At 37.2% G+C, this 26,705-nt stretch overlaps 1 protein-coding gene across 3 annotated transcripts in view; it reads right to left on the reverse strand.

Annotated features, from left to right (window-relative positions):
* The window catches only part of USP9X (ubiquitin specific peptidase 9 X-linked), a 165,401-nt gene that overhangs the window by 60,809 nt on the left and 77,887 nt on the right, over nt 1-26,705 (reverse strand). For 2 of the 3 annotated variants that reach the window (XM_040632858.1, XM_040632856.1), the window contains exons 7-15: nt 25,541-25,656; nt 25,082-25,333; nt 24,870-25,008; nt 22,991-23,143; nt 21,548-21,652; nt 17,529-17,735; nt 16,175-16,311; nt 14,337-14,485; nt 311-398 (exon numbers count right to left, since the gene is read on the reverse strand). In XM_040632858.1, the coding sequence (XP_040488792.1) occupies nt 311-398; nt 14,337-14,485; nt 16,175-16,311; nt 17,529-17,735; nt 21,548-21,652; nt 22,991-23,143; nt 24,870-25,008; nt 25,082-25,333; nt 25,541-25,656 (1,346 nt within the window). The remainder of the gene's footprint in view (nt 1-310; nt 399-14,336; nt 14,486-16,174; nt 16,312-17,528; nt 17,736-21,547; nt 21,653-22,990; nt 23,144-24,869; nt 25,009-25,081; nt 25,334-25,540; nt 25,657-26,705) is intronic. The other variant, XM_040632862.1, reaches the window with a different exon arrangement.

Here is a 26,705-nt window from a genome sequence, read left to right on the forward strand (position 1 = left end):
TTCTTTAAAAATAAACTTATTTTTTAGTGAAAACAAATACGAAGGACAGATGTCTATACAAAATATTAAAATGTGTTCTCTTCAAATACTGCAAAGAAGAAAAGTTAAAACTCAGCCAATAATTTTAAAGTATTTAATCATAAACACTTAGGGAAATGTCCTTTGACTTTTAGGTGATCATTTTCATGTGGGAAAATACAAGGTGGCAGGCTAAAAGGTCACCTAACAAAGACATAACTATACAGCACATTAACTAAGCATTCATTATCTTATGTCTTAAAGAGAACAACACTGATGGTTTAAAACAAACCTAAGGAAGTTAAGCCGTTCTTGGACTTCTTGAACATGACTGTATCTACTTCCCAGCCTCACAGTTTGGGGGTCATAGTCTTCGTGATCTGCAAATTAAGAAAAATCAGGCATTATACGCATGGATATCCACAACACTGCTGACTTATACCAAAAAAAATTAAGTCAGTTAAAAAGTCATTAATTCTTGGGGCCCCTGGGTGGCTCAGTTGGTTAAGTGTCTACCTTCGGCTCAGGTCATGACCTAGGGATTCTGGGATGGAGCCCCGCATCGTGCTCCCTGCTCAGCGGGGAGTCTGCTTCTCACTCTCTCTCTGCCCCCTTTCTTTCCCCACTCCCTGCTTGTGCTCTCTGCTCTCTCAAAATAAATACATAAAATCTTAAAAAAAAAAAAAAAGTCATTAATTCTTTTTTTATTAAAAGGCAACCTGAAGTTTACTATTATTTATTCATGGTGTCTACCCCTTATTTTCCGTACAAAAACAAACTTTTCTTTTATACAACCAAAAGAAAATGATCTGTTAAATGTGCTGTCAAAAACAAATCTTCAGGGACGCCTGGGTGGCTCAGTCAGTTAAGCAGCTGCCTTCAGCTCAGGTCATGATCCCAGGGTCCTGGGATGGAGTCCCGCATCGGGCTCCTTGCTCAATGGGGAGTCTGTTTCTCCCTCTGCCTGCCACTCCCCCCGTGCTTGTGTTCTGACAAATAAAATCTAAAAAAGAAAAAAAAAATTCATCATCACCGCCCCTTTGCACTACCTTTATACACAATGAAGCAATTTCTGATTATAGCCTAAAACGGACCTGAGTGGTCCGAACATAAACTACCAGGACAATTTTTTTTCTTTGATTTCCTTCCTCTTATACTGAAACCTGTCTTCATGGAGGGAAAAAAAGTTATGAAAAATAAATTACAGGGGCACCTGGGTGGCTCAGTCATTAAACGTCTGCCTTTGGCCCAGGGCGTGATCCCAGAGTCATGGGATCAAGTTCCACATCAGGCTCCTCCGCTGGGAGCCTGCTTCTTCCTCTCCCACTCCCCCTGCTTGTGTTCCTTCTCTCGCTGGCTGCCTCTCTCTGTGTCAAATAAATAAATAAAATCTTTTAAAAAAATTACATTACCAATTTTTTTTTTATTTTTAAAGATTTTATTTATTTGAGATAGAGAGTGAGAGCGAGAGCTGGGAGATAAGAGGGAGAGGGAAAAGCAGGCTTCCCACTGAACAGGGATCATGACATGAGCTGAAGGCAGACGCTTAACTGACTGAGCCACTCAGGTGCCCCATATGACCATTTTTTACCTAAAAAGACAAACACAAGATGCTATTCTGTATAATTAAGTTACTATAGTTATTACCATCAGCATGTTATGACAGTCTAGAACAGTCTCAGAAATTCAAGAAAATCTACCTTTCTTTCATTGAACGTGGTAGGTGTTGGTCACTAAGCCTAACAATTTCTAAATGCCTTAAAGAAAAGAAAAAAGAAAAGAAAAGAAAAGAAAAGAAAGAAAGAAAAAGAGGGGCACCTGGGTGGCTTAGTTGCTTAAGTGACTGACTCTTGATTTCAGCACAGGTCCTGATCTCAGAGTCTTGAGATTGAGCCCCATCCTGGGCTCCCCGCTCAGCTCAGTGTCTGCTCCAGATTCTCGCTCTCCCTCTGTCCCTCCTCCCACTTGCTCACACACACTCTCTCTCTCTCTCTCTCACACACACACACACACACACACACTCTCTCTCTGTAAAAATAAATAAAAATCTTAGAAAAAAAGAAAAAGAAAAAGAAGGCGCCTGGGTGGCCCAGTCAGTTAAGCATATGACTCTTGGTTTTGGCTTGGGTCATCATCTCAGGGTTGTGGAATCCAGCCCCACATCAGGCTCCACGCTCAGTGTAGAGTCTGCTTGAGATTCTCTCTCCCTTTCCCTCTGCCCCTCCCGCTCATGCTCACTCTCTAAATCTTAAAAAAAAAAAGAAAGAAAGAAAGAAAGAAAAAGAAAGCTAGTAAACCCTTTGTTTTTACTTTCATTACAGTATACAACAGGTGGAAAAGCCTCAGTATTTGCTATGAAAGACCACACCAAAAACACCTTAAAAAGCATCCACTGTCCTAAAAATACTATGGACAGTGGTTTTGTTTTGACTTTACTGGGAAAAGTGGCATGACTTAGAAATGGTCAAGTTGATCTGCGGATTGGAGCTGAAGAGACATGAAGCAAATGCTCTGACAAGTGCCATCAACCATGAGAAAATCACTGACCTTTTTTCCAGAAAGCTGTACCAAGTTACAGAGGAATGAGAAATTGTGTGATTTCCCTTTAGCATTAATTACTGATCTTTGCATACCAGATCATGGACTTTATGGTACATGTGTGCTACAGTCACAGAATACTAATTTCAGAAATAGTAACCAATGTGTTCAAAAATAGTGAAGTTTCTTCTCTGAAGAAAATCTTGACATGTTGTAAAGATGGAACATACAGTGTTTAAAAACAACTGCTTTTGATGTTTTTGTGAAGAAAAGCCCAAGTATTAGGACTAACTGCTTTCTACTTCCACATGTACTGCCATCTACCAAAAGTCCTAAACACATACTCTCTACTTCCATGAAAGTCAATTTCATCAGGGCTCAGGACTTAAAGCACTACTTCTCAAGAGGTTTTCGCTTTAAAATTCTATTCCACTATGTAGAACTTTTTTTTTTTTTTTTAAAGAGAGGGAGAATAAGAAGGGGGGAGGGGCAGAGAAAGTAGGCTCCACGCCAAGCACGGAGCCAGATCTCTTGATCCCAAGTTCATGACCTGAGCGTATTATCAAGAGCCAGACGCTTAACTGACTGAGCCACCCAGGTACCCCCAAATTTTCTTTTTCAAAGAACCAGTCCTTAGGTACCTGAATCATCAATGGATTTCAGTTGCCTTTTTAAAAATTTGAACAAGGAGTCTATGCACAGCTTTTTTTACTTGCCATGTTCTTTTCTAGGGGAAATCTTAAATTTTAGTCATTTCAAACTTAAGACAAATTGCAAAAATAATGTAAGAATTCCCTGATCATCTTCACCCATAATCACCAGTTGTTGACATCTTGCTCCATTTGACTCATTAGTTGCCACGTACACGTTAAGTGTAATTTTTCTAAAGTATGAGTCAGTTGAAGGCATAGCTCTTTACCCCTAATACTTAAATATTTCCAAATAATGAGGACACTTGCTTATATAAGCACATTACAATTACCAAATTAACGCTGATACAGTACTGAAGTTAACTCTGATCACTTGGTTAAGGTGGTTTCCAGTAGGTTACTGCACTGTAAAGTTACTATTTTTCTTTTCATTATCATTAAGAAATTAGTGCGGGGAGATCTGCAGACTATGTAAGTATCTTGCTTCTTACCAAACTTTAGCCCCCTAGGTTTAGTACCCCCATCCCTTTTTTATTTAGGTGCCAGCACTTTATCAAGATAGGACACTGGATGCCTGGCTGGCTCAGCTGGTAGAGCATGTGACTCTTCATCTTGGGGTCTTAAGTTCGAGCTCTTAAGTTTAGTGGGCACAGAGCCTACTTAAAAAAAAAAAAAAAGCCAATTAGTAAGACGATCCATCAATGCTAAAAAGGAAGGGACAGACTTTACACTGCTACAGAGAAGCTTCTGGGTTGTGAGAACATAAATAGGATGGTTGGTGGTTTTCCTTGTAAACATTCAGCTCTAAGTATCATGATTAGTTAGCAGTCAAAGAGGATCCATTTTTGACTCCTGCTGCACCACACTGACAAGAGCAAGAGAATTGAGATGAGCGTAAATTAAATTCAAGTGTCTATGGCTAAGGCTAACAAAAACCGGTTTTTGTCATTACAGAATGCAAGCTGTTTAGAGTCTATTTCATAACTCATTATAAAAAAAAGTTCACATCTGAAAAAGCATCTTGAGACAGGACTCAAATACCATAAAATTCACACATTTAAAATACAACTCAATGGTTTTTAGTATAGTCAGGGCTACGTGAACATTTTTGTCATTTTTATTTTTGTCATCCTTAGGTGTGAAATGGGATCTCAATGTAGTTTTGATTCACATTTCCTTAATAACTAATGATATTGAGCAACTTTTCGTGTGCCTCAGCCATTTGTCTATCTTGGGAGAGATGTCTATACAGATCCTATGCCCATTTCCTAACTGGGCTGTCTCTTAATTGTTGAGCTGTAGGAATTGTTGTATATTCCAGATTTAAGTCCTTTATCGGATATGATTTACAGTTATTTTGTCCCGTTCTTCGATTGTCATTTTACTTTCTTTACTATATCATTTCCAAGCAGTTTTTAACTTTGATGTACTACAATACATTACCTTTTCCCCTCCTTACAATGTTGCTTCCCCCCACCCCAAGGCCACAAAAATTTACTCCTTTTTTTTTCCTAAGAATTTTATACTTCTAGGTCTATGATAGGTTTTAAGTTTTGTGGGTGGTATGAGATAGGGGATCAAACTTCTTTCTTCCAGATGTGCATATATAAATTTTCCAGCAACATTTATCAAAAAGACTACCTCTTTCCACTGAATATTCTTGGCATGCTTATAAGAAATCAAGCATAAATTTAACAATTTATTTCTAGACTATCAATTATATTCCACGGATGCATATATCTATTCTTATGTCAGTACCACAGTCTTGATTATGGTTATTTTGCATTAAGTTTTGAAATCAGGAGTATTACAGGTCAGCCAATTTTGGTTTTTACTATCAGGGCTATTTTGGGTTTTAGGGTCCTAGGGTCCCTTGCATTTCCATGATTTTTGGGATCAGCCTGTCAATTTCTGTAAAAAGAAAAAAGTTTGGATTTTTATAGGGATTGTGTTGAATCTGTAGGTCAACTTGCAGAGTACTGTGACCTTAACAATATTAAGTGTTTCATTCAGTGAATATGGGCTGTCTCTCCCTTTATTTAGATCTTTAACTTCTTTCAACAATATTGTTCTGTAGTTTAAAATGTCCAAGTTCTGGGGGTGCCTGACTGGCTTCATCAGTGGAGCTTGAGACTCTTGATCTTAGGGTTGTGCGTCTGAGCCCCACACTGGGTGCAGAGTACTTAAAAAAAAAAAACAAACATCTTTACAAAAACAAAAAGTAGTATACGTTTTATATGTCTTTTGTCCAATTCATTCCTAAGTATTTCATTCTTTATAAAGCTATTGCAAATAAAATTATTTAATTTTTCAGGTTGATCATTGCTGACCATAAATACAATTGACATTTGTATAGTCATCTTAATTCCTGCAATCAAGTTTAACTCATTTATTAGTTTTAATAGATTTTAGAGATTTCTTTAGGATTGTATATATATAGATGTTGTTTTCTGTGATAACAGTTTTGCTTCTTTTCCAATGAGGATTGTTTGTTTTTCTTGCCTAGTTACTCAGGCTAGCACCTCCACTAAAAGGTTAAATAGAAGTGACTAGGATGGACATCTTGTCTTATTCCTGATCCTAAGGGGAAAGCAGCCAGTCTTTCACCGTAAGTATAAGGTTAGCTGTGAGATCTTTGAGATGCCCTTTATCAGGCTGATAGAGTTACATTCTATTCCTAGTTTGCTGAATCATTTTAAAATGAAAAGGTGTCAGATTTTGTCAAATGCCTTTTCTTCACTTACTGAGATCACAGCTTTTGTTCCTTTACTGTATTAATATGGTCCACATTAATTGAACTCACAACCCCAAGACCAAGAGTTGCATGCTTTTTTGACTGAGCCAACCAGTTGCCCCCAATAATCCTTTTTCTATGTTGCTGAATTTGGTTTATTTTTGAGGATTCTGAATCTATACTCATAAGAGGTATTAGTCTATAGTTTTCTTCTATGTCTATTATTTTGCCATCAAGGTAATAAGAGCTTCATAGAAGGAGTGTTCCTTAATTTTTTGGGAAGAATTTGTGAAGGACTGGTGGTAATTCTTCTTTAAATGTTCAGCAAAATTCACTAATGAAACCATCTGGTCCAGGAATTTCTTTGTGGTTAGTTTCTTGGTTACTAATTCAATCTTTTCACTTGCTACAAGTCTATCCAACTTTTCGACTGCTTCTTCAATTTCAGTGATTTGGTATTCTCATATTTTTTTGTAAGATCAGTAGTGATGCCCTCTCACTTCCGATTTTCTTAACTGTCTTATTTTCTTAGCCTATCTAAAGATTTGTCAATTTTGCTGATCTTTTCAAAAAAACCAACTTTCAGTTTCATTGATTTTCTCTATTTTTTTTTCTTTTTTACCTTATCTTACTTGATTTCCCCTCCATTCTTCACTATTTCCTTCCTCCCTTCTTTGGGTCTAGTTTGCTCTTTTCTAGTTTCTGAAGGTTACTGATTTGCTAACTTTCTTCTTTACAAGAAACATTCGGAGGTATAAACTTCCCTCTGAACACTGACTTAGCAACTCTCCCTAAGTTTTGGCATTTTGTTTATATTCATCTCAGTATATTCTCATTTCACAGTTGTCATTTCTTCTTTGACCCATTGGTTAGTCAAGAGCATATACTTGACACATACTTGTGAAATCCCCAAATTTCCCTTTTTATTTATAATTTAATTCCATTGTGGATAAAACCCCTCCTTTGGTATGATTTCAATACTTGAGGTTAATGAGGTCTGCTGATGGCCTAGAATATGGTCTGTCCTGCAGAATATTCTATTTACACTTAAGAATGTACATTCTGCTGTTGCTGGATGGAGTACTCCACAGAACCTGTTAGGTATGGATTATGGGTTTATAGTGTTCGAAACTCGTACAGGCATACCTTGGAGATATTGCAAGTTTGGTTGCAGGACTCCAAAATGAAGTCTGTGGCTTTCCAGTGCATATGAAAGTTAGATTTACTTTGTATCATAATGCACCAAGCAGGAAATAGCATTAGGTCTTAAAAAACAATGTAAATACCTTAATTTAAAAATAATTTAGTGTTAAAAAATGCTAATCAGGGCACCTGGGTGGCTCAGTTAAGCGGCTGCCTTCAGCTCAGGTCATGATCCCAAGGTCCTAGGACTGAGTCCTGCAACAGGTTCCCTGCTTAGCGGGAGTCTGCTTCTCCCTCTACCCTTCTCCCCAGCTCGTGATCTCTCTCTCAAATAAATAAGGTCTTTTAAAAAATGCTAATCATCTGAGCGTTCATCAAGTCATAATCTCCAATCACAGATCACCTTAACAAGTACAACGAAAGCATTTGAAATACTGTGAGAATCACCAAATTGTGACAGAGACATGAAGTGAGCAAATGTTATTGGAAAAATAGCACCGATACAATTGCTCGATGCAGACTTGTCACAAACCTTTGGTTTGTAAAATATGCAATTATCTTCAAAGAGCAATAAAACAAGGTATGCCTGTATTTTTTCTTTTCCCCCCTGGGGCTTCGAATTACTGTCTGGTGTCACTTACTGACAACCTAATTGCTTCCTTTAGTATTTCTAGCAGGGCGTCTGCTAACAATAAATTCTCAATATTTATCTGGGAAGGTCTTTATTTTGCCTCCATTTTTTGAAGACAGTTTTGCTGCATGTAAGATTCTTAGTTGTAAAGTCCCTCCACTGCCCCTAGCACTTCACGTACGTTATCTTAATGCCTTCTGGTCTCTGAAGTTCTAAGACACAACTGTTAATTTTATTGATATTTCCATGTGAAGATTCATTTTTCTTTCACATCCTTCAAAATTTCTTACAACTATGATGTGCTTGCACCTAGGTCTCTCTAATTTTAACTTACTTGGAATACTTTAAGCTTCTTGTATGGGTTAATGTCTCTCAATGAAATCTAGAAGTCCTCAGCAATTATGTCTTTTTCTGCTCCCTTCTCTCTCCCTCCATACCCTTCCAGTACTCCCAATACAGGTAGGTTGGTGCTCTTAATGGTGTCCTATATTTCCCTAAGATTCTCTCCATTTTTCTTCATCCATTCTTCACTGTACTTCAGATTGCATAATTTCTATTGATCAATCTTCACAGACTGATTCTTCCAACAGCTCAAATCTACTGTTCATCCCCTGTAGCAAATTTTTCATTTTAGGTACTATCCTTTTCAACTCCAGAATTTCCATTTGATTCTTTTAGAAAAAATCCTATCTTGTTATTGTTATTCTCAACTAAAACTGTCACGATACTTCCCTTTAATTCTTTAGACACAATTTCCCACAGCACACTGAGCATATTTGTAGTAACTGCTTTCAAGTCTTTGTCTACAAAGTTTACCACCTGGGCCCTTTCAGAGGCAGTTTCTGTGGTCTGTCTGTATGGATGACACCCTCACATTTTTTTTTGTTGTTGTTGAAATCTGGGTACTTAAATGTATTGTAGCGGGGCGCCTGGGTGGCTCAGTCGTTAAGCGTCTGCCTTCAGCTCAGGTCATGATCCCAGGGTCCTGGGATCCTGCCCCGCATCAGGCTCCCTGCTCCACTGGGAGCCTGCTTCTGCCTCTCTCACTCCCCCTGCTTGTGTTCCCTCTCTCACTGGCTGTTTCTCTCTGTCCAATAAATAAAATAAAATCTTAAAAAAAAAAATGTAGCAACTTGAATACTGAGACTACCCACTTACTTCCTGGGTTGGTGTTATTTGTTGGTTGTTTAGTGACTAGGCTAAACTAACTCAAGTCAAGTCTATCTCACCCACAGTGTTTTTCCTCAATTTTTACCTTTCAGCCTTGTTACCTGGAGGTTGTTCCTGGCTCAGCATTAGCCCCTTACTGGTCAAAGGCTATAATTAAGTCCCCTTGGCTAGTTAGACTGCCCTTTACTACTGGATGTGAATGTGCTTGGAGACTACCATCACAGTTCAAGTAGTTTTTGTCCCACATTCTGTCAAGAACTAGTAATCTGATACGTTTTCTTCCTCATCACTCACGAAGGTAGTCTTAGGCACGAAACAGAGTCTTTCTGACTACAAGGGATATATTTTATCCCTTTTATTTTTAAAAGGGATAAAATTTTACTTTTAAGCCTGGCTTCTTAGGAGTTGCCCCTGGGTCATGGTAGCTTGTAAATCACCCAGTGTTTGGTCAGAAGTTGAATTTAAGTTCTTGAGCCAGTGAAGCTTACAAAAAACCTTTACTGATGGATTGGTGTGTGGACTGAAGAATGCTTTCAACTTGTCCATGTCCTGCTCTGATTGCTTCTGAGTGGGTGCAATCTAACGCATGTGCAGAACATTCGTGACCCCCTACAGTTGACTGTGTTCCCAGGAGGGCTTGTCTTGGCTGTCTTTATCTAGATCTCTGTTAAACATTTGGTTGCTCTGCAGTTTCACTGGTTAATATAGTTGTAATATATGAAACTACAAGTTCCCTCTTAATTGCTCTTCACCAAAATTCCCACTGCTTTTAATAATGCTCTTAGGAATGGCATGCTCTGGTCCAAAACCCCTTCAAGCCTAACTGCTGAGATCTTCGTCCTCACAGCCTGTCTCTCCCTCTGGGCAGAACTTCTGTGCCACTAATAGGAGCTGGTGACAACACAGCAAGCAGCTTCTCCCAGAGTGCTACCTCTGGCTCTTTGAGTGGTGCTGGTACGTGGGAAACGGTAATGGCCCCCGATTTTCTCAGTTTGTCCCTTTAGACATAGAATTTCCATCTTATGACATAGCAAGCTGCCACGGGACTACTGGGGCTTCAGCATTCTCAGACCGCCATGCCTAAAGTAAAGTTTCAGCCCTATGAGTAGACACCGCACATGATAAGGGAGTCTCTGTTCTACCATGACTGCCTTAGAACAGAACTTCTACAAAACATAATTGGTCAAGATAATAAATGTCAACAGCCTGCACTTCTTATGGTGGAACCACAGCTCTAGACTGGCAGCTGTGGGGAGAGGGAGTAGAAATTGTGGCTCCAATGCCACAGACTCTTGATATTCTTCTTAAAGAGATTTTCTTGAATAATGGTTTAGCTATTTTCTGTATCCCCTTAGAATAATTCCCAGGTACTTTCAATGATTATTTAAAACCAGTGAAACGACTGTTTTGTTAAGGAGAAGATCCACTGAGGGGCGCCTGGGTGGCTCAGTCTGTCAGGCATTCGACTCTTGATTTCAGCTCAGGTCATGACCTTAGGGTTGTGAGATCGAGCCACGCGCTGGGCTGCACACACAGAGTGCAGTCTGCTTGATGATGTTGTTCTCTCTCTCTCTCTCTCTCCTGCCACCCCCTTGCACCCTCTAAAATAATAATAATAAAAAAAGAAAAGGTCCACTGAACATCTTACTCCCACCATTCAACAAATCAAACCCTTCGTCCCATGGTTTTTTTATTGTCATCACATGTTCTACATGTATTAGTTGGTACCTTTCCCTTTCTTTCAACATGGACTGAGGAGTCTGTATTTTATTTAATGGGTTATTTTTATTATTTTTTTTGACCTAATTTTGGCCAGTAAGAGCCAACTCCTATTTGTTTTTGACATGTCAACAAGATTTTTTTTTTTTAATTCAAGATTTGAGAGAGAGAATGCACACACACGGGGGGGGGGGGAGAGAGAATAGAGATTGCAAGCAGACTCCCTGCTGAGTGTGGAGCCCAACATGGGCCTCGATCTCATGACCCTGAGATCATGACCCGAGCCGAAATCAAACAGTCCAACGCTCACCCAACTGAGCCATCCAGGCACCCCTTAACAAAATTCCTTACGCCCTTTCTAAAATAAGATGTCGGAGGACAATCTCATGTACTTTCCTTACACCAGGCCTTGGAAATAACCATTACTCTAGAGAACTATAAGCTATTTATAAAATGAATACTCGATGTTTTTAAATCACAAAGAGCTCACACAGATTTAACCATATTTCATGACCAATGCATAGGAATGAGCCAGAGCTGAGAAAGTCTAGACCAGGATTTGACCCTAACACAGAGAGCACTGCTGGTGAATGACGCTCACGAAGAAATCTTTTATGTGGAAAAATGTTCCTGAAACTTTCCAGTATTGGATGTAAGAGATTGGGAAGAGGTCACTGGAAGTGGTAGTCCTTAGAAAACAGAACGCAAAAATATGATATACAATGAAGAGGAGTCCTACAACTCTATCCAGAAACCAGGAAAAATGGTAAATAAAACTATCAATAAGCATTCAAGTCAATTCAGTGACTACCCTACCAATAAGGCAAAATGTGAGTGAAAGTTAAAAGTGGTCTTCTACTTTGTTGTATGCATGAAAAAACTTTCAATGGATGATTTGTAAGCACCAGTATCTGAAGACACTACTAGTAAGAACACAGAATAAATACTGGAGAGAATTTTAATAAATTCATTACTTTATCTATATAATATTAAAACAGGGGAAAGAATCAGCTGACCATACTGTTAAAACCTTTTTTTTTTTTTTTTTAAAGATTTTATTTATTTATTCGACAGAGATAGAGACAGCCAGTGAGAGAGGGAACACAAGTAGGGGGAGAGGGAGAGGAAGAAACAGGTTCATAGCGGAGGAGCCTGATGTGGGGCTCGATCCCATAACGCCGGGATCACGCCCTGAGCCGAAGGCAGACGCTTAACCACTGTGCCACCCAGGCGCCCCTGTAAAAATGTTTTATTCCAAAACTAAAGATGTTGGTGGAGATGAAAAAGGGCAGGACAAATACGTAATACTGATATAATAGTTATCAGAAATTAAGAGTATCGGAAAATTGTGGAAGCTTGATGCCATCCTGTGAATAGTATGTCTCATACCTAATGAGATCTATGGACTACTTCTATTATAGAGACAAAAGCTATAATTTACTTTAGAATTCCAAATTCAGAAATCGGTGGTTAATGTTACGACAGAAGTGACTTAATACTACAAAAAGTTTAGGGGCGCCTGGGTGGTACAGCGGTTAAGCGTCTGCCTTCGGCTCAGGGCGTGATCCCGGCGTTCTGGGATCAAGCCCCACATCAGGCTCCTCTGCTATGAGCCTGCTTCTTCCTCTCCCACTCCCCCTGCTTGTGTTCCCTCTCTCGCTGGCTGTCTCTATCTCTGTCGAATAAATAAATAAAATCTTTAAAAAAAAAAAAATACTACAAAAAGTTTATTAAAACAGAAGAATTTTACTAGTTTTTTAAAAAGTACTCCACCCCTCCCCCATATTTAAGGATCTGCAGAGCGACCATTTGGTACTGATCAGAACAGTACTGTAATAAAGGAGGAGAAGTTACCAGTTAGGAGAAACAGAAGGTACGACAATGAATTCAGGGGAACATCAATAACAAAAATCCAAGAGCTTACTACTATGTGCTGGGCATTGTCCTAGCATACGTAACTTGCCCAAGGTCATACACCTAATAATATGCTTTTAGTCATTTTCAAATCTAGACAATCTGAGTTGTATCAAGAGTCATACCTGTCATTTTATGGAGCTACAGACAATTTGAAGAGGGAAAACTGAAGACTGAGAACCTTCTTTTGACAATAAAATTGAGATGAGGCAATGACTCATGTAGAATTTGACTAAAACAAAGCTGGCAACCCTAGTGAGGCTGAACTGCACATGCACCATCACTTCCTGAGTGCCCCAACAGCATAGTACTCAACCTTCTGGCAATGAAAAGAATTGGAACACCACATAACAATGAAATAAGTAAAAATCAGCATTGCAGCACATATTTATATGGCTCCATTTTGGGGGAAGGCCTGCAATGGCATTTGTGAGGACTCTGTACCAGCAAGAAGAGATGAGACCATAACAAATAATCTGCATTATGTTAAACTGAGCCCAGATGGCTTGAGTGACTGGGTATATTACATGGAAAACTCTTGCACATATCTCAGATTTTGGTTGCATATGGTACAGAACATAAATTACACGGTCACGTGCCTATATTGCCTCGATTGCCTTATGCTGCTTAGAAGGAACTCAGGCCTGAAACGGTACAAGATCACTGCCTGGTGCATATCAGCCACCTGATGCTTAGATTGCTTATCTAGCTCTATAATCTACTACCTAGAAGGACTCAGCTGGCCCAGAGTGGGTAAATCAAAGAACAAAGGAGTCAATACAAATTAGTAGGCATATCTGAAGTACTGCTTAATTTTTTCCATGTTTACCTGAATTTTAGATGGGAATATATATACCCTGTGTTAAGCAAATCCTATGATTTATAAGCATCTTGGGATTTTATTCAAGAATGCCAAGAGTCTAATCTACTCTTCAAATACTGAGTATTAGAAATACCATTTTAAATCTGTAACTATTAGCTTCTGCAGACTTTCATCTAGTATAAAATGTTAAATCAGTAGTATGTTAGGTAACTACTATGCTCAAATCGCTTTCTAGCAGTGGTAGTACAAAGTTTTCTTTCTATGGCTACGGGAACAAAGTTGGGCCTATAAGACAGTGGAATGTGTACTAAAAACGCACCCTTACTCTAGCACAGATAAACACAACTGCCAGAGGACAAAAAAAGAGTACTGAAACACAGCTTCACGTATGGCAGGAACTTAAAAACTAGCTGTTGAAACCTCAGGAAACTCTACCCTAGCACATTTAAACAAATTCGCACTTTGAAAACCAACATAAACATGTGGATTCTTATAGTTTCACATCGTTGTTCTTGTGAATTTTCTAATTCACAAAGTCTGAAAGACTTACGAAATAAGGACTTAGGATTATAAAGGAACTATAACATATACAAGAACAACTTAGACAACACAAATTTTCATGAAAAAATAAAGGTGAAGGTAAGTAAGGAAACAAAGGTTCAGAATGAGTAAAGTTCATTCCAAAGAAGGTAACAACCAATTACATAATACAGGTAGGCAGAACTCCCGGAGAAGAAAAAGAAATCAATTTAACAAGGAGAGTGGGGAAGGTAAGCAATAAAGGAAGAGCTGTGAAATGGTTGGCTTGGAATTGAGGGTGGGTAAAAATTGAACATAAAAAATGGAACATGAACTCATAAAGTAAGACAGTTAATAAGACCCATTATTGACCATCTTTTAAAATACTTATGTTGTCCATTTGTGAGGTAACTGGTGAAAAAAATGTTGGGAAATTGCTGTTATTCCCTGTATTTCATGTGAGCTTACAATACATACCTCTAGCATACAGCCTCATGCTTTCCATATAAGTTGCAAGGTTTTCTGCTACCAAAGTAACTAGGGCATGATTGTGCTGAAGTTGATTGATTAAGTCATGGCGATAAAATACATGGGGACTTCGCTGAGTTTGACTGAAACGAGAAGAACTTAACAATATAATTAGGCAATTAAACTCTGTTGTAATCAAAAGTGCTTACACAATCTAAATTCTTAGCTACTACTTAAAAAAATTTTAGATGGTTTACCTCATGACAGAATTATACTCTTGGCCATTTACTTTCTTTAATAACAATATCAAGTAATTTAAAAGGAAATAATGCCTCAGAAAATCAGACATTTATTCCATTATTTTTTTTTTTAAGATTGTATTTATTTATTTGACAGAGATAGAGACAGCCAGCGAGAGAGGGAACACAAGCAAGGGGAGTGGGAGAGGAAGAAGCAAGCTCATAGTGGAAGAGCCTGATGTGGGGCTCGATCCCAGATCGCCGGGATCACGCCCTGAGCTGAAGGCAGACGCTTAACCGCTGTGCCACCCAGGCGCCCCTTATTCCATTATTCTTATTACATGGAAACTACACATTAATATTTTCCAATCTCACAACATGGGCATCTACCTCGACGACTAAGTTCTACTCCTATACTACAGTAGTACTACAGCACTTGTGTAAGTTTACATGATTATTTCCAGAATTATAAAACAGAACATAATCCTTGCAAGGAGAGCACCACAATGATTATGCTATAATAGTGAAGAATCTGATCGAAGAAAACGCATTCTGTAAAATTTTACTTATTAGCCATTCAAAGTACATTCTGGAACACTTGGTTTGTAGCTGTATTTGCCCACAGGTATCAGAAGAAAGACATCTAAGTTCCTTTTCAACCTGTTCTGCTACCTTCACTGAAACCAATAAACTCTCAGAGCCATTACTATTCTAGTAGAGATGAAGCCACTGTACCCTGAAAGAGTATGTAAACTACTCTTTCTACGACGGACAAATTAATTCGAGAAAGGCAAAAAGGCATTACGTACAGTGGCCCAAAAATCAAAATATGTCCCTCATATAAATGTTATTGCTATTAAATTATATGTCTGAATTTTCTCCACTGTTTATCCCTATAGCTTTTCTAATTTCATGTTTTTTCAAGCCTTTGGAAAAAAATGAGACAAAGTTCAACCAATGAAGCCAAAAGATATATGGCCTTTTCTGTTTTAGGCATATCTTAATAATCCAGAGCTGCAAAGGATCTTTGGCAATTATCTAATTTTACACATACGAAAAACACATTTCTTTCAATTAGTACATCTTTACAAGATGATGTAACTGCTTAGACACAAGGAATCCTAAATATTCTTAGTACTACACCTAGCTCTCTCTCTGCACATTATTTTTAACTTTGTACATTATCTGTTCCAACTCTTATAAAGAGAAAATATCAGGACAAATTATTCTAGTAACCAGAATTCAGCATGTAAGATGATTATATTTGAAGAACACTATTTATGAACACATACATATATATACATACATACCACTCTAACAGAAATTTAGCTAAAATCAATCAAAAAGTATTTTTAAACCATAACTTGTCATCGTTCATGAGTAATACAGAATATTCCTGATTCTGATATTTATCACTTCATTGTGGCTTACTTTCTCACCAATAAAATCAAGGATATGGATATGATAGAGGAATCTTTTGTTCCAAATTAACCCTTCTCTTAGCCCATGCTTTCTTTTGAAAAATTTGCTTTTACCAAGTGCCAATGCTATTTCTTTTAAATAAAATATAAAAATAAAAATATTGAAATTTTCTGTTAAAGGCCTTACCTCAAATTTTGAGGGGCTTCACCAAACAAACTACAAATTTCTCTAATTTGTTTCAGTGCAGGAATTACCCATTTGTCATTTGTACGAAGTTCTTCTATAAAGCGATCTATCCACTGGATCTTCTGTGTGTCGCGGTCCTTAAACAAACAATTTCAATGTTTTAGATAGGTCCTACACAGGAAAACTCCATCTCCAAGGATAAAATAGGGCTTTTCTCATAAGATCATCATCATAAGCATGTAATAATTGCAGAAAAGAGTTTAACAGTGTTAAAAAGCAGCAAATACATTTTTAATTCACATTTACTACCAAAACTACAAAAGGTAAAACAGTACTATCCAATGTTTCCAAGAATTCTACCATATACGAATTGTTATTCCATATGGGATTGTTTTAGCATAGTGAGGGACACCGAAAATTTCTATTTTACAAAGAAAATAATGGTATGGCAACTAAGTTAAAAAGTTTTACCAAAAATCAAAATAAGGACATATGGACATATATACAAAAAGATAAAAGGAAAGCAGTTATAAAAGTTAGCATAAACTCAAAATTATTTCAAATGTGACATTTCACTTCTTACACCTTATTTACTCCTTCCTCTAAATCAAAAGTAATCAGAAATGCAGGTTTCTGCACCTAAGAAGTCTGGATTACTCTGTGTGTATCTCTGTTTAATGAAATAATTTAAACTGAAGGTTCATATTAGTATTTGATATACTAAATATTTAATGAACGGTCACAAGTATAGTAAAAAACTGAATGGCATCTGAATCACATACACCTATTTGAGCTTATTAGCTCTCACCTAAATTTCAGTTCAGTGGTGTAGCAAATAGTTTTAACAGTAGAAAATTAATTAATCAGCAATTTTCATTTTACTAAGAGTTAATAGTTAACTCTTGTAATGCTACAAGTTAGAATGCAGGGAAGCTGTTGTGTGATTTGCTCGAGGCAAGGCTCAAAATGTTTTACTATTTAGAAAATTCTATTAATTTTTCTTAATTTCCCTGTGAGCAAAGAAAATTCAAATTCTCTTACCTCTGAAGTCTCTCATCAGCTTTTGAAACTGCTATTTCAGCACCACGCATCTGACAATACTACCACTCTATAACCTGTTGTTGTTTTTTTTAATACTGCCTTTCTCCCAAGGAGACTAAAATGCTTTTCAGAGGATACATAAAATTTTGACACAGAGACCTAACATGAGGAAGGCAGACTTACAGGAAGAAAGTGAGTCAATTCTTGAAGATCATTTCAAAAATAACATTGAAAGATGTGGGAACTACTGTTTCTAAGCCATCCTGAGGATGAAGGCAAGAGTCAGAAAAAGTGAACAAAGGGCACATCTTACCTGTGAGCAACTATAATCTAGTATTTTTATGTGGGCACTGAGAGCCAGGTCCATGATGTCTACAGGTACATCATCACTGTGGGCCAGATTCCACAGTAGGTTCAACACTTTGTGTGCCATCACGCCATCTTTATCATCTTCTGCAAGGCGACGAATCAGCTCAAGTAGCTTTTCACGCTGCTTTTTACTTGCATTTGTCCAACTGGCCTAGGAAAAAAAATTAAAATGACATGAAACCAACACATTTACCCATCAATGATTAAATTAAATGTCATGGGTTAACTATATTCATGGGAAAAACAACACAGTTGAGCACGGAATTATTCTAGTGGTATCTGAGAGAGAAAACAGGGCAGAATTAAACATGTGGACAAAAAAAAAATCTCTATAGTTACAACACCTACCATCAGGGTTTTTCAACCTTCGTACTGACATTTTAGGCTGGAGAAATCTTTGTTGTCGGGGTTGTCCTGTGCACGGTAGGATGCTGAGCAGCCTCCCGGGCCCCTACCCAGAAGCTAGTAGCAACTCTTCCTCCCAGCTGTGACAACCAAAATTATGTCCATATCCTGGCCAAATATCTCTGATGGTGGGGGTGAGGAGTGCAGAACTGGCCTGTTGAAAACCACTGCCTTAGATTCAGTCTGTTATTTGTGACTTTCAAATTATATTAAGGGGTGCCTAGATGGCTCAGTAGGTTAAGTGTCTGACTTTTACTCAGGACATGATCCCAGGGTCGGGGCATCTCAGTGGGGAGTCTGCTTGTCCCTCTGCCCCTACCCCACCTCGCTCGAATGCTCTCTCAAATTTAAAAAAAAATAATGAAATTATATTAAAAGATGGCAATGACAACCTGATATACAAAGATTTTCATAAATTTAAAAAGATGATGAGAAAGCACTGTGCACTACACACATGAAAACAAGATAGTCTGTAACAAAGTCTGTTCTTAACCACTAAAAACAATTTCTAAGTTATGCAGAAATGATATGGTCCTATTATACTTCAATTTATAAGACATAATACTCTTTTAAATCTCCACAATGGGGGGGGGGACCTCTGAAAATGTTTTTTTTTTGTTTGTTTGTTTTTTACAAATGCCCAGTTTATATAATGCGCATGGGGTAGGGTGTGTCTGATGGTGGCATCTAATGGGTAAAGGCCAGGGATATTGCTAAACAATATGAGAAAAGCTGTATGTATAAAGTTGCTGATGACTGTTTATTAGAAAATAAAGTGAAATCAACCAAATGACAAACAATAGAACAACTATGTTAATTACAGGAGATTCTTTCACTGGAATTATTACAGACATTTACAATTTGAATAAATAAGGGATGTCTTGGAAGACAACTTTAGTGCATACTTGTAAGTCCTTCTAGACCCCTCAAAATTACAAAGAAATACAAAACGTCTAAGGATACAGGGAAAAAATTGAAATATTAGATATTACAATTAATTAGATCTTAAAAAGGTAACCAGGTGTTACATGCCTCCTAAATTAAGAGCACATGACCACCTATGATGTATTCTAGCAAAAGGGGGGAAAAACCCCCCCCCACAAGCCTGTATTCCATACTACTGATCTAAAACAACACAACAATTAATCCAGTTTCTTCAACAAACAGATTGCAGGGAATGAAAAAGAAAGGGGGGGAAACTGTAAATTGACAGAGACTTAAATGACATATACAACCAATTATAAAGTATGAATCCTGATTCAAACAAACTTCAAAAATAAAGAATGCTCTGAGACAACTGGAAGGTTAACACTATTTGACAGTACCACAGAATTATTAGTTTTTTAGATGCAATAATGATAATACAATTTTCTTCTTCATGTACTCATCTCTGAGGGATATATACTAAAATAATTACATACGAAATCGATTAAGGAAAAATCAACTAAAAACACCTATTCATCCAAAGCCACCATAATGGGAGTAAAGAAGACAATGAAAAACTGGGAGAAAGTCTTTACAACATTTGAATTGGTAAGGACTATCACTGAGAATGCCAAGAACTCCTACAACCCACCAAGAAAAAAACCAACCCAATAGGGAAAAATGAGGCAAAAAAACTTCAATAGGGTTTTCACAAAAAAATAAAGAATAGAAACATATGAAAAGGTGTTCAACCTCATTAGTGATCAAGGATCTAAGAACCAATACCACAATGAGACATTTCACACCAAGCAGATTGTCAAATATCCAGAATTCTGACAAGAACAACTGCTGGCAAGGATGTGAAAATCTTGACGGGATTGTACAATGGTATAACTGCTTTGAAGAACAAAGACTTACTTAAAACTTGACTAGGCAAGTACCTATGTAAAGACTAATCAGCAAGCCTGAAATCATTTGGTTCTAGTCCATAAAGAACTGCAAAGTGACCTGGACTTCATGCTTCCTTTGCATCATCTTTTGGAGAAAGTTTCAACATTTCAGAAAACAATGCTTATTACCAAATAACGAGTGCTTAATAAACACCTGCTAGGCCAAAGGGAGGGGAAAAAAGAATGGAATCAGGTCTGTATTTAGACTATTATTGCATTTAGACCATCCTTAGAGAAAAGGAGGGTCCGGGGGCTATAATAACAATTGACCTCTTTCTTCTTTTTCCATCATGGCCATCTTGATCCCGCACTGTGCCATTTCAGAAGTCTTGTGAATGGCAATTAACTTTAGAGTACTCATGATAATGGATTCTATTATTTCCCCAGCTGCCTTTGATAGATTTCAAACTGAATTTTTCCATAAGCCAGTTATTTACAACTTTAATGTGCTTAAGATTCATCTTGAGAATGTTGCTTAAAATACAGACTCCCAGGCCCCATACCAAGCAACTCAGATTTAACTGGTCTGAGGTACAAGTCAGTAATTCATATTTTTTCCCTTCTGTTATGAAATACACATCAAGAAAGGTATAAATATATACCATTACTAGAGTACATAATGTAAACACCTTTGTAACTATTACCCAGGTCAAAAATAACACAGTAAGCAGCACTCCAGAAGCCAGCTGGGTCTATATCTGAAGTTTATGTTAATGCAATCAAGGTATATGAATTCTTGTGTGATTTGATTCCTTTCTTCAACTTTCTGCTCATTATCTAGCAGTTGAATTGCTCATGTGGTTGAATTACTCAAATTTGCTCGTTCTCATTGTTGTGAACTATTTCATTGTAGGAACATTCCACAATTTATCCATCCTACATGGCAATTTTCTTGCTTGCTATTACAAATAATTATACTATACATGTTAAATGTGTATCCTGGCACACATATGCATGACTTTCTCTAGAGGATATATTCAGAAGTCAAAATGATGAGTCATGAGAATCCTACACCTTTCAAGAAATACCAATCTATTTCCAAGACGGTTGTAGCATCTTATGTTCCCACCAGCAGGCAGTGTTATAACTGTTATTTTAAGATACATTTATCAATCTGTTAATAGAACACCCCTTGTGAGCACTGCTATTGCCATAAGGTCCTATGTTCTTAATCCACAAATTCGCCAAAGTTTTTACAAACACAATACTAGCAACTGTAGAGAGACCACTATACAATATGGCTTTAAAAAGTACATGATGATACCAATGAAGATATCGCTATAGGGGCTCTTGAGCTACCTTATAAATTACATTTCCATTTGCCTGTGCACATCACCCCAGAATACCAAGCTACTGGTAATCCCATGTTACTGACACTTTTTTTATTGCAACCAATCCTTCTTCCCTGAAGTCCTACAGTGCACCTGAACCTATAATAAAAAAACCAAACTGCTAAGGGAAAGGAATCCAAACTCACAACCTGAGTTTAAGAGATTCCGTATTTATGAGGGTTATTATTATAAAAAAACGAACATTAAGTTCTCATTGGAAAAAAAAATGACCAATTCCTTCACACCAGAAATTGTTCAATAATTTCTACTGAAGAATTTATTGGCTAAGAGCAACTCAAAGATCTAATAAGGTAATTTTATTAAAATAAAGTGGCACTATGCTATGCTATTACCTTAAAGCAATCAAAAAGATGATCAAGTTGTTCAGGAGAAAAATCCCACGCTAACTTTGCCAGTAGATCATGTACATTCTTCACAATGGCTTCATGCTTCCCTGCCTATTGAAAAACCAAAGAAAACATAGCATATTAGAATTTTAACAGCAGATAAGTTGTCTATACTGACTGCTGACAGTTATTACTTAAACTATTCCTACTAGCTTCATCTAAGCGTAGAACATAAGAAAATTCGTAACATTTTAAAAATGCTTTAGAACTGGTCTCTAAAACTTGACAAATTAATTCCTTGATACACACAGTTAATGTGTACTTGGGAATTCATGTGAGCCTTTATTACAATTTACTGAATTTAACGTGCCAATTTTTTTTTTTTAAAGATTTTATTTATTTATTCGACAGAGACAGAGACAGCCAGCGAGAGAGGGAACACGAGCAGGGGGAGTGGGAGAGGAAGAAGCAGGCTCACAGCGGAGGAGCCTGATGTGGGGCTTGATCCCATAACGCCGGGATCACGCCCTGAGCCGAAGGCAGAGGCAGACGCTCAACCGCTGTGCCACCCAGGTGCCCCTAACGTGCCAATTTTAACACTGTTAGTAGGAGAACAATAAAGCACACCAATGGTACTGTTCCAAAACTGGAACCTTAAGCACTCAAAGGGAAAACTGAATGTTTTCTTGGTTTCTACAGACTCAAAACATGAAGTTCTGTTAATCTAAAACTCAATAATACTTCCCAAGTGATGCCAGTAGAAACCTGTCATTGAGGTAATCGAAGGAATCACCTAGTTTCTAGCTCTGAAACCAAAAAAGTTACTTATCTTTCAGAAAAGCTGTAAATCCTTTGGATTATTCCAAGTCTTCATAAATAATCTAGTGATTTAACTCTACTGAGATTAAAGGTTTTTTTCAAGTTAAGTTTAGCAAGAAACTAATGCAATATTGTGTTAATAAAATACTTCAGTCAAAAATCTGTACTGAATACTAAACAGAACAACCCACCACCTACAAATTGTTAACCTGTACCAAACATACAGCAAATGATGAATATACTTAAAACATTATTAGCTATTATGGGGCACCTAGGTGGTACAGTCGGGTAAGTGTCCAACTCTTGGTTTCGGCTCAGGTCGTGAGGTGGAGCCCTGTGTCGGGCTCCACACTCGGTGTGGAATCTGCTTAACACTCTCTTTTCCTCTCCCTCTGTCCCTCCTTCCCCCTGTTCTCTCTAAAATAAACACATAAATTTTTTCATAAATCTTTAAAAACATGTTATTGGCTATTTAAAAAAGATTGACACGATTTCTGTAAATCACGAGCATTTAAACATAGCAGAAGTCAAACAATGTAAGCGTTCATCCTGTTTCACAACTACTATATTCCTTTAGTTTTTAGTATCTTTCTTTTAGAAACCGCATAGTCACCATCTGAAATTTCTTACCTGTGCTGCCCAGATGTTATCAAGATCTTGTAAAGTCAGAGCTTTTTCTTTGATGACAAAACGAAGAATCTTCTCTAGCTTTTCTACATACTGTGGTTGATGGAGACTATCTCGCAGTACTATGGATAAGATATTGTTCTGCTGTATCCATTCCTAAACATAATTCAAAAACTTGTTTTAAAGAAATTGAAACACAGAAGCTTTTTAAAAAATATGTATGGAATACTGTTCACACTTGAAACATTAGTAGGAATTAAAAAATAGAAAATAAATACACTAATGTAATAGGCTTATATGCTATTTTAATTCAAAACTATGAAGAAAACACAGTAAGTTTATGGAACTTAATTTTGCACATACAGAAATGTTCTCGTGACTCAGAAATAGTGCAATTATTAGAAAGATTCTACTCCAGCATTTATGCAGAAAAGTATTATTTAAGTTCAGCAATCACCATGGTTTAGGTAGAATGGGTACAAGACCCATTTTAAGATCTTTGGTTTCCTGACATTGGTTGTGATTTTGGTGAAAACATGCCCTTTTAATTTTTTGCTTTTATTTAATTATGCTATTATTGCTTATCTAGTAGCACTTCAATCTTCCAAACAATCCTAATGAGGGATATATTATCCTATTACAGAAGAGTAAAAAGTGTTAGAAGTTGAATTGGAATTAAGGCTGCATGCTTCCCAAGTCTGTGTTTCTGTAACACTATGCTATGCTGCTGACTGGGATTTATTTAATATCTATACCAATCGAAGAAAACTCTAAGTCATGATACAAAAAGGTAATAGACCATACTGTGTAATTTTACAGTATTCAATTTAATGAGAATAAGGAAGTATTAAGACCCCAAATGTGGTAGAGAAGTACACTTCTCAGGTAGTAAAGGTCCATTCTTATTTCTAATCTGTTGCAGGTACATGTGTAAAATACAGGAAGTATGCGGCAATGTCAAATTGCTACAAAAGTTTCTGAACACTTGATGCCATTTTCTGCACTCTTCTAGCACTGGCAACAGTCCAAGGACCAGAAGCTGACTTCAGACCATACTCTGACAAGCACTGTGCTGAGCCTCCCAAAAAAGTAGACAAACAAATCACATATACAAAATCAGACATTTAACAACACCTGACCTCTAACACAGGGCCAATGTCTATGCATCTTCCACATACCTCTTATCACATTCTAATCATTGTCTCCCCTATTGAACTGAGGACACCATGAGGGCAAGGACAGTTCTTTTACAGATGTCTGCTCAGTAACGTCAGACACTATGTGCTAGCGTCATTCAACCAGTATTTCTTAAGTGGCATACTTACATATTTTAGAACTACAAAATAGAGAAGTATCTATGGTAAGGGGCGCCTGGGTGGCTCAGCTGGTTAAATCTTGGCTCAGGTCATGATCTCATGGATCGTGGGATTGATCCCCACGCCAGGCTCTGTACTCATTGGGGAGTCTGCCGGAGACAGTCTCTCTCTGCCCCTCCCCCACTCGTGCACTCTCTAAAATAAATGACATCTTAAAAAAAAAAGTGGTATCTATGGTAAATAACGTTTCCTAAATATTCAACATTAGAACAGTATAAATAGAAGTGCTTAAGTGAAGTTCTTAAAGTAATTCATTTACATCTTATTCCAGTAATTTTATTTCCTATTTTAAAATCTTTAAGTGCGAAGCTACCTGTATCACTACTAAATAAACTATGTTATTACAAGAAGTTCTGAGGATTAAGAGTCATAAATGAGTCCCAATACCTCCCAGTTTCAAGGTTTTCTTTAAAATGTTATTAGTATTATTAACATTGCAAGTAAAGCTATTCTAATTTTTGCCTTAGGCGGATTTTCATTCATGAAAGAAGAACCAAAGGACTTACTGCCATTCGTTCAGCTGTGAGCCACTCTTCCTCCTCAGGGTTACCATGCCGATGAGTATAGTAAGACACACTAGATATCACCTTATTAACCTCATTCAGTGCATTCATCTTTCCATTGAAAGACGAAATCTGCAGTAATCTAGAAAAGAAATTCAGTGTTAAATATGATTCTAAATATTCACACAGTTTACTCCAAGAGGAAAACATCTTACCTAAGTATCATTTTTAACCTGAATATTTCTAAATTTTTTACAGTTTCTTCTTGTCCTGGGACCCTTGAAGCTAAATTCTTCAAAGATTTAATAATCATTGAAAGAGCATCATTTTTGGCTTCATTCTTCGCTTCTTTTTTCAGCTCTTCATCGGTTAAGTTTTCTAAAAACTGTGGAACCATTTCTATTACTGGAAGAAAGTACTTTTTCACTGTATGGAGAGTGAGAAACTCATAGCATTGCCCAAATGGTCTGAAAGAAGAAAGACAAAAAAAAACCCTCTTGTAATACTCACGTTCTTACAATCAACTAGGACCAAACTCAGACTTACATCTACTTTTAAAAAATCCAAGTTATCAGTTAAAGAGGAAATCATATTTGAAAAAAGAAAATTTTTATCAAGGAATTAAGTAGTAATTCCTATAATGTAGTGAAGATTCATTTAAAAACATAACTTACTTAATAAGGGCTGCAATTATTTGAACATTTAATGCTGATCCATTAATAAAACGATCATGCAAAATCTGGAACCCATTTAAAGTGCCGAACTTGTTGAGAAGATCCACCAGCCAACCCTGTAATACAGTTAAAGAAAAAGGTTGACTTCCTGCTTTTAAGGAAGAAAAGCACCATCTGAACTAATTTCTTGATTGAAACAAACTAGAAATAGGAAATTCAATTTAAAAAAAATGTAAAATCATCTCCAAAATATTACATATTATTCACAGTATAAGCAGCAGTACGTACACATTAGATCACTAGGGCACAGCTGGCTGTACCAAAAGAGCTGGTGAACAGGAATTAGAAGCCATTTCCTATTTCCGAGATCCCATTGTAAGAGAGTACCTTATTATCTGAAAGTTATTTTTCAAAATTTAGGGGGATTAAAAAAAAAAACTTTAAAAAATAAGAGGGGCGCCTGGGTGGCACAGCAGTTAAAGCGTCTGCCTTCGGCTCAGGGCGTGATCCCGGCGTTACGGGATCGAGCCCCACATCAGGCTCCTCCACTATGAGCCTGTTTCTTCCTTTCCCACTCCCCCTGCTTGTGTTCCCTCTCTCGCTGGCTGTCTCTGCCTCTGTCAAATAAATAAATAAAATCTTTAAAAAAATAAAAAAAATAAAAAATAAGAAAAAGATATTTGGTAACCTGAGATAATGTTTGAATTCATTTTTTATTGTAGTTGTCAATAATTAAAAATTCTCTATAAATACAATAATCTTAAAGCCTGAGACTGAACTATTAATTAAAAGCTAACCCCTTGTAGTGTATCTGTTGTTCCTAACTAGAACATGCTGGTTGATGCTTTTGCTGGCTCACATGAATGCACCAATTTTCAGCTTAGAGGTTACCACGATGCAGTAAGTATGGCTGTCTTTCAAACTCTTCCCTAAGGGACAGCAATAACTCATGGTACAATGTAACTGGGATAGCCAATGGTTTGTGGAGTTAAAAGCATGCTTATGTGTAAAAACTTAAAACAAATTAAGAGGTTATATACACAGATTTAAGTATCTAAAAATTTATGTATCCAAGACAACCTTTTATACCTCGGTTTCTTCTAAAAAGCCACATTTTAGAGTCCACTGAGGGAAAACCAAGTTGGCGGGGGGGGGGGGGGGGGGG

This window comes from Ursus maritimus (genome assembly GCF_017311325.1).
Source record: "Ursus maritimus isolate PB19 chromosome X unlocalized genomic scaffold, ASM1731132v1 scaffold_X1, whole genome shotgun sequence".
NCBI classification, from domain to species: Eukaryota; Metazoa; Chordata; class Mammalia; order Carnivora; family Ursidae; genus Ursus; species Ursus maritimus.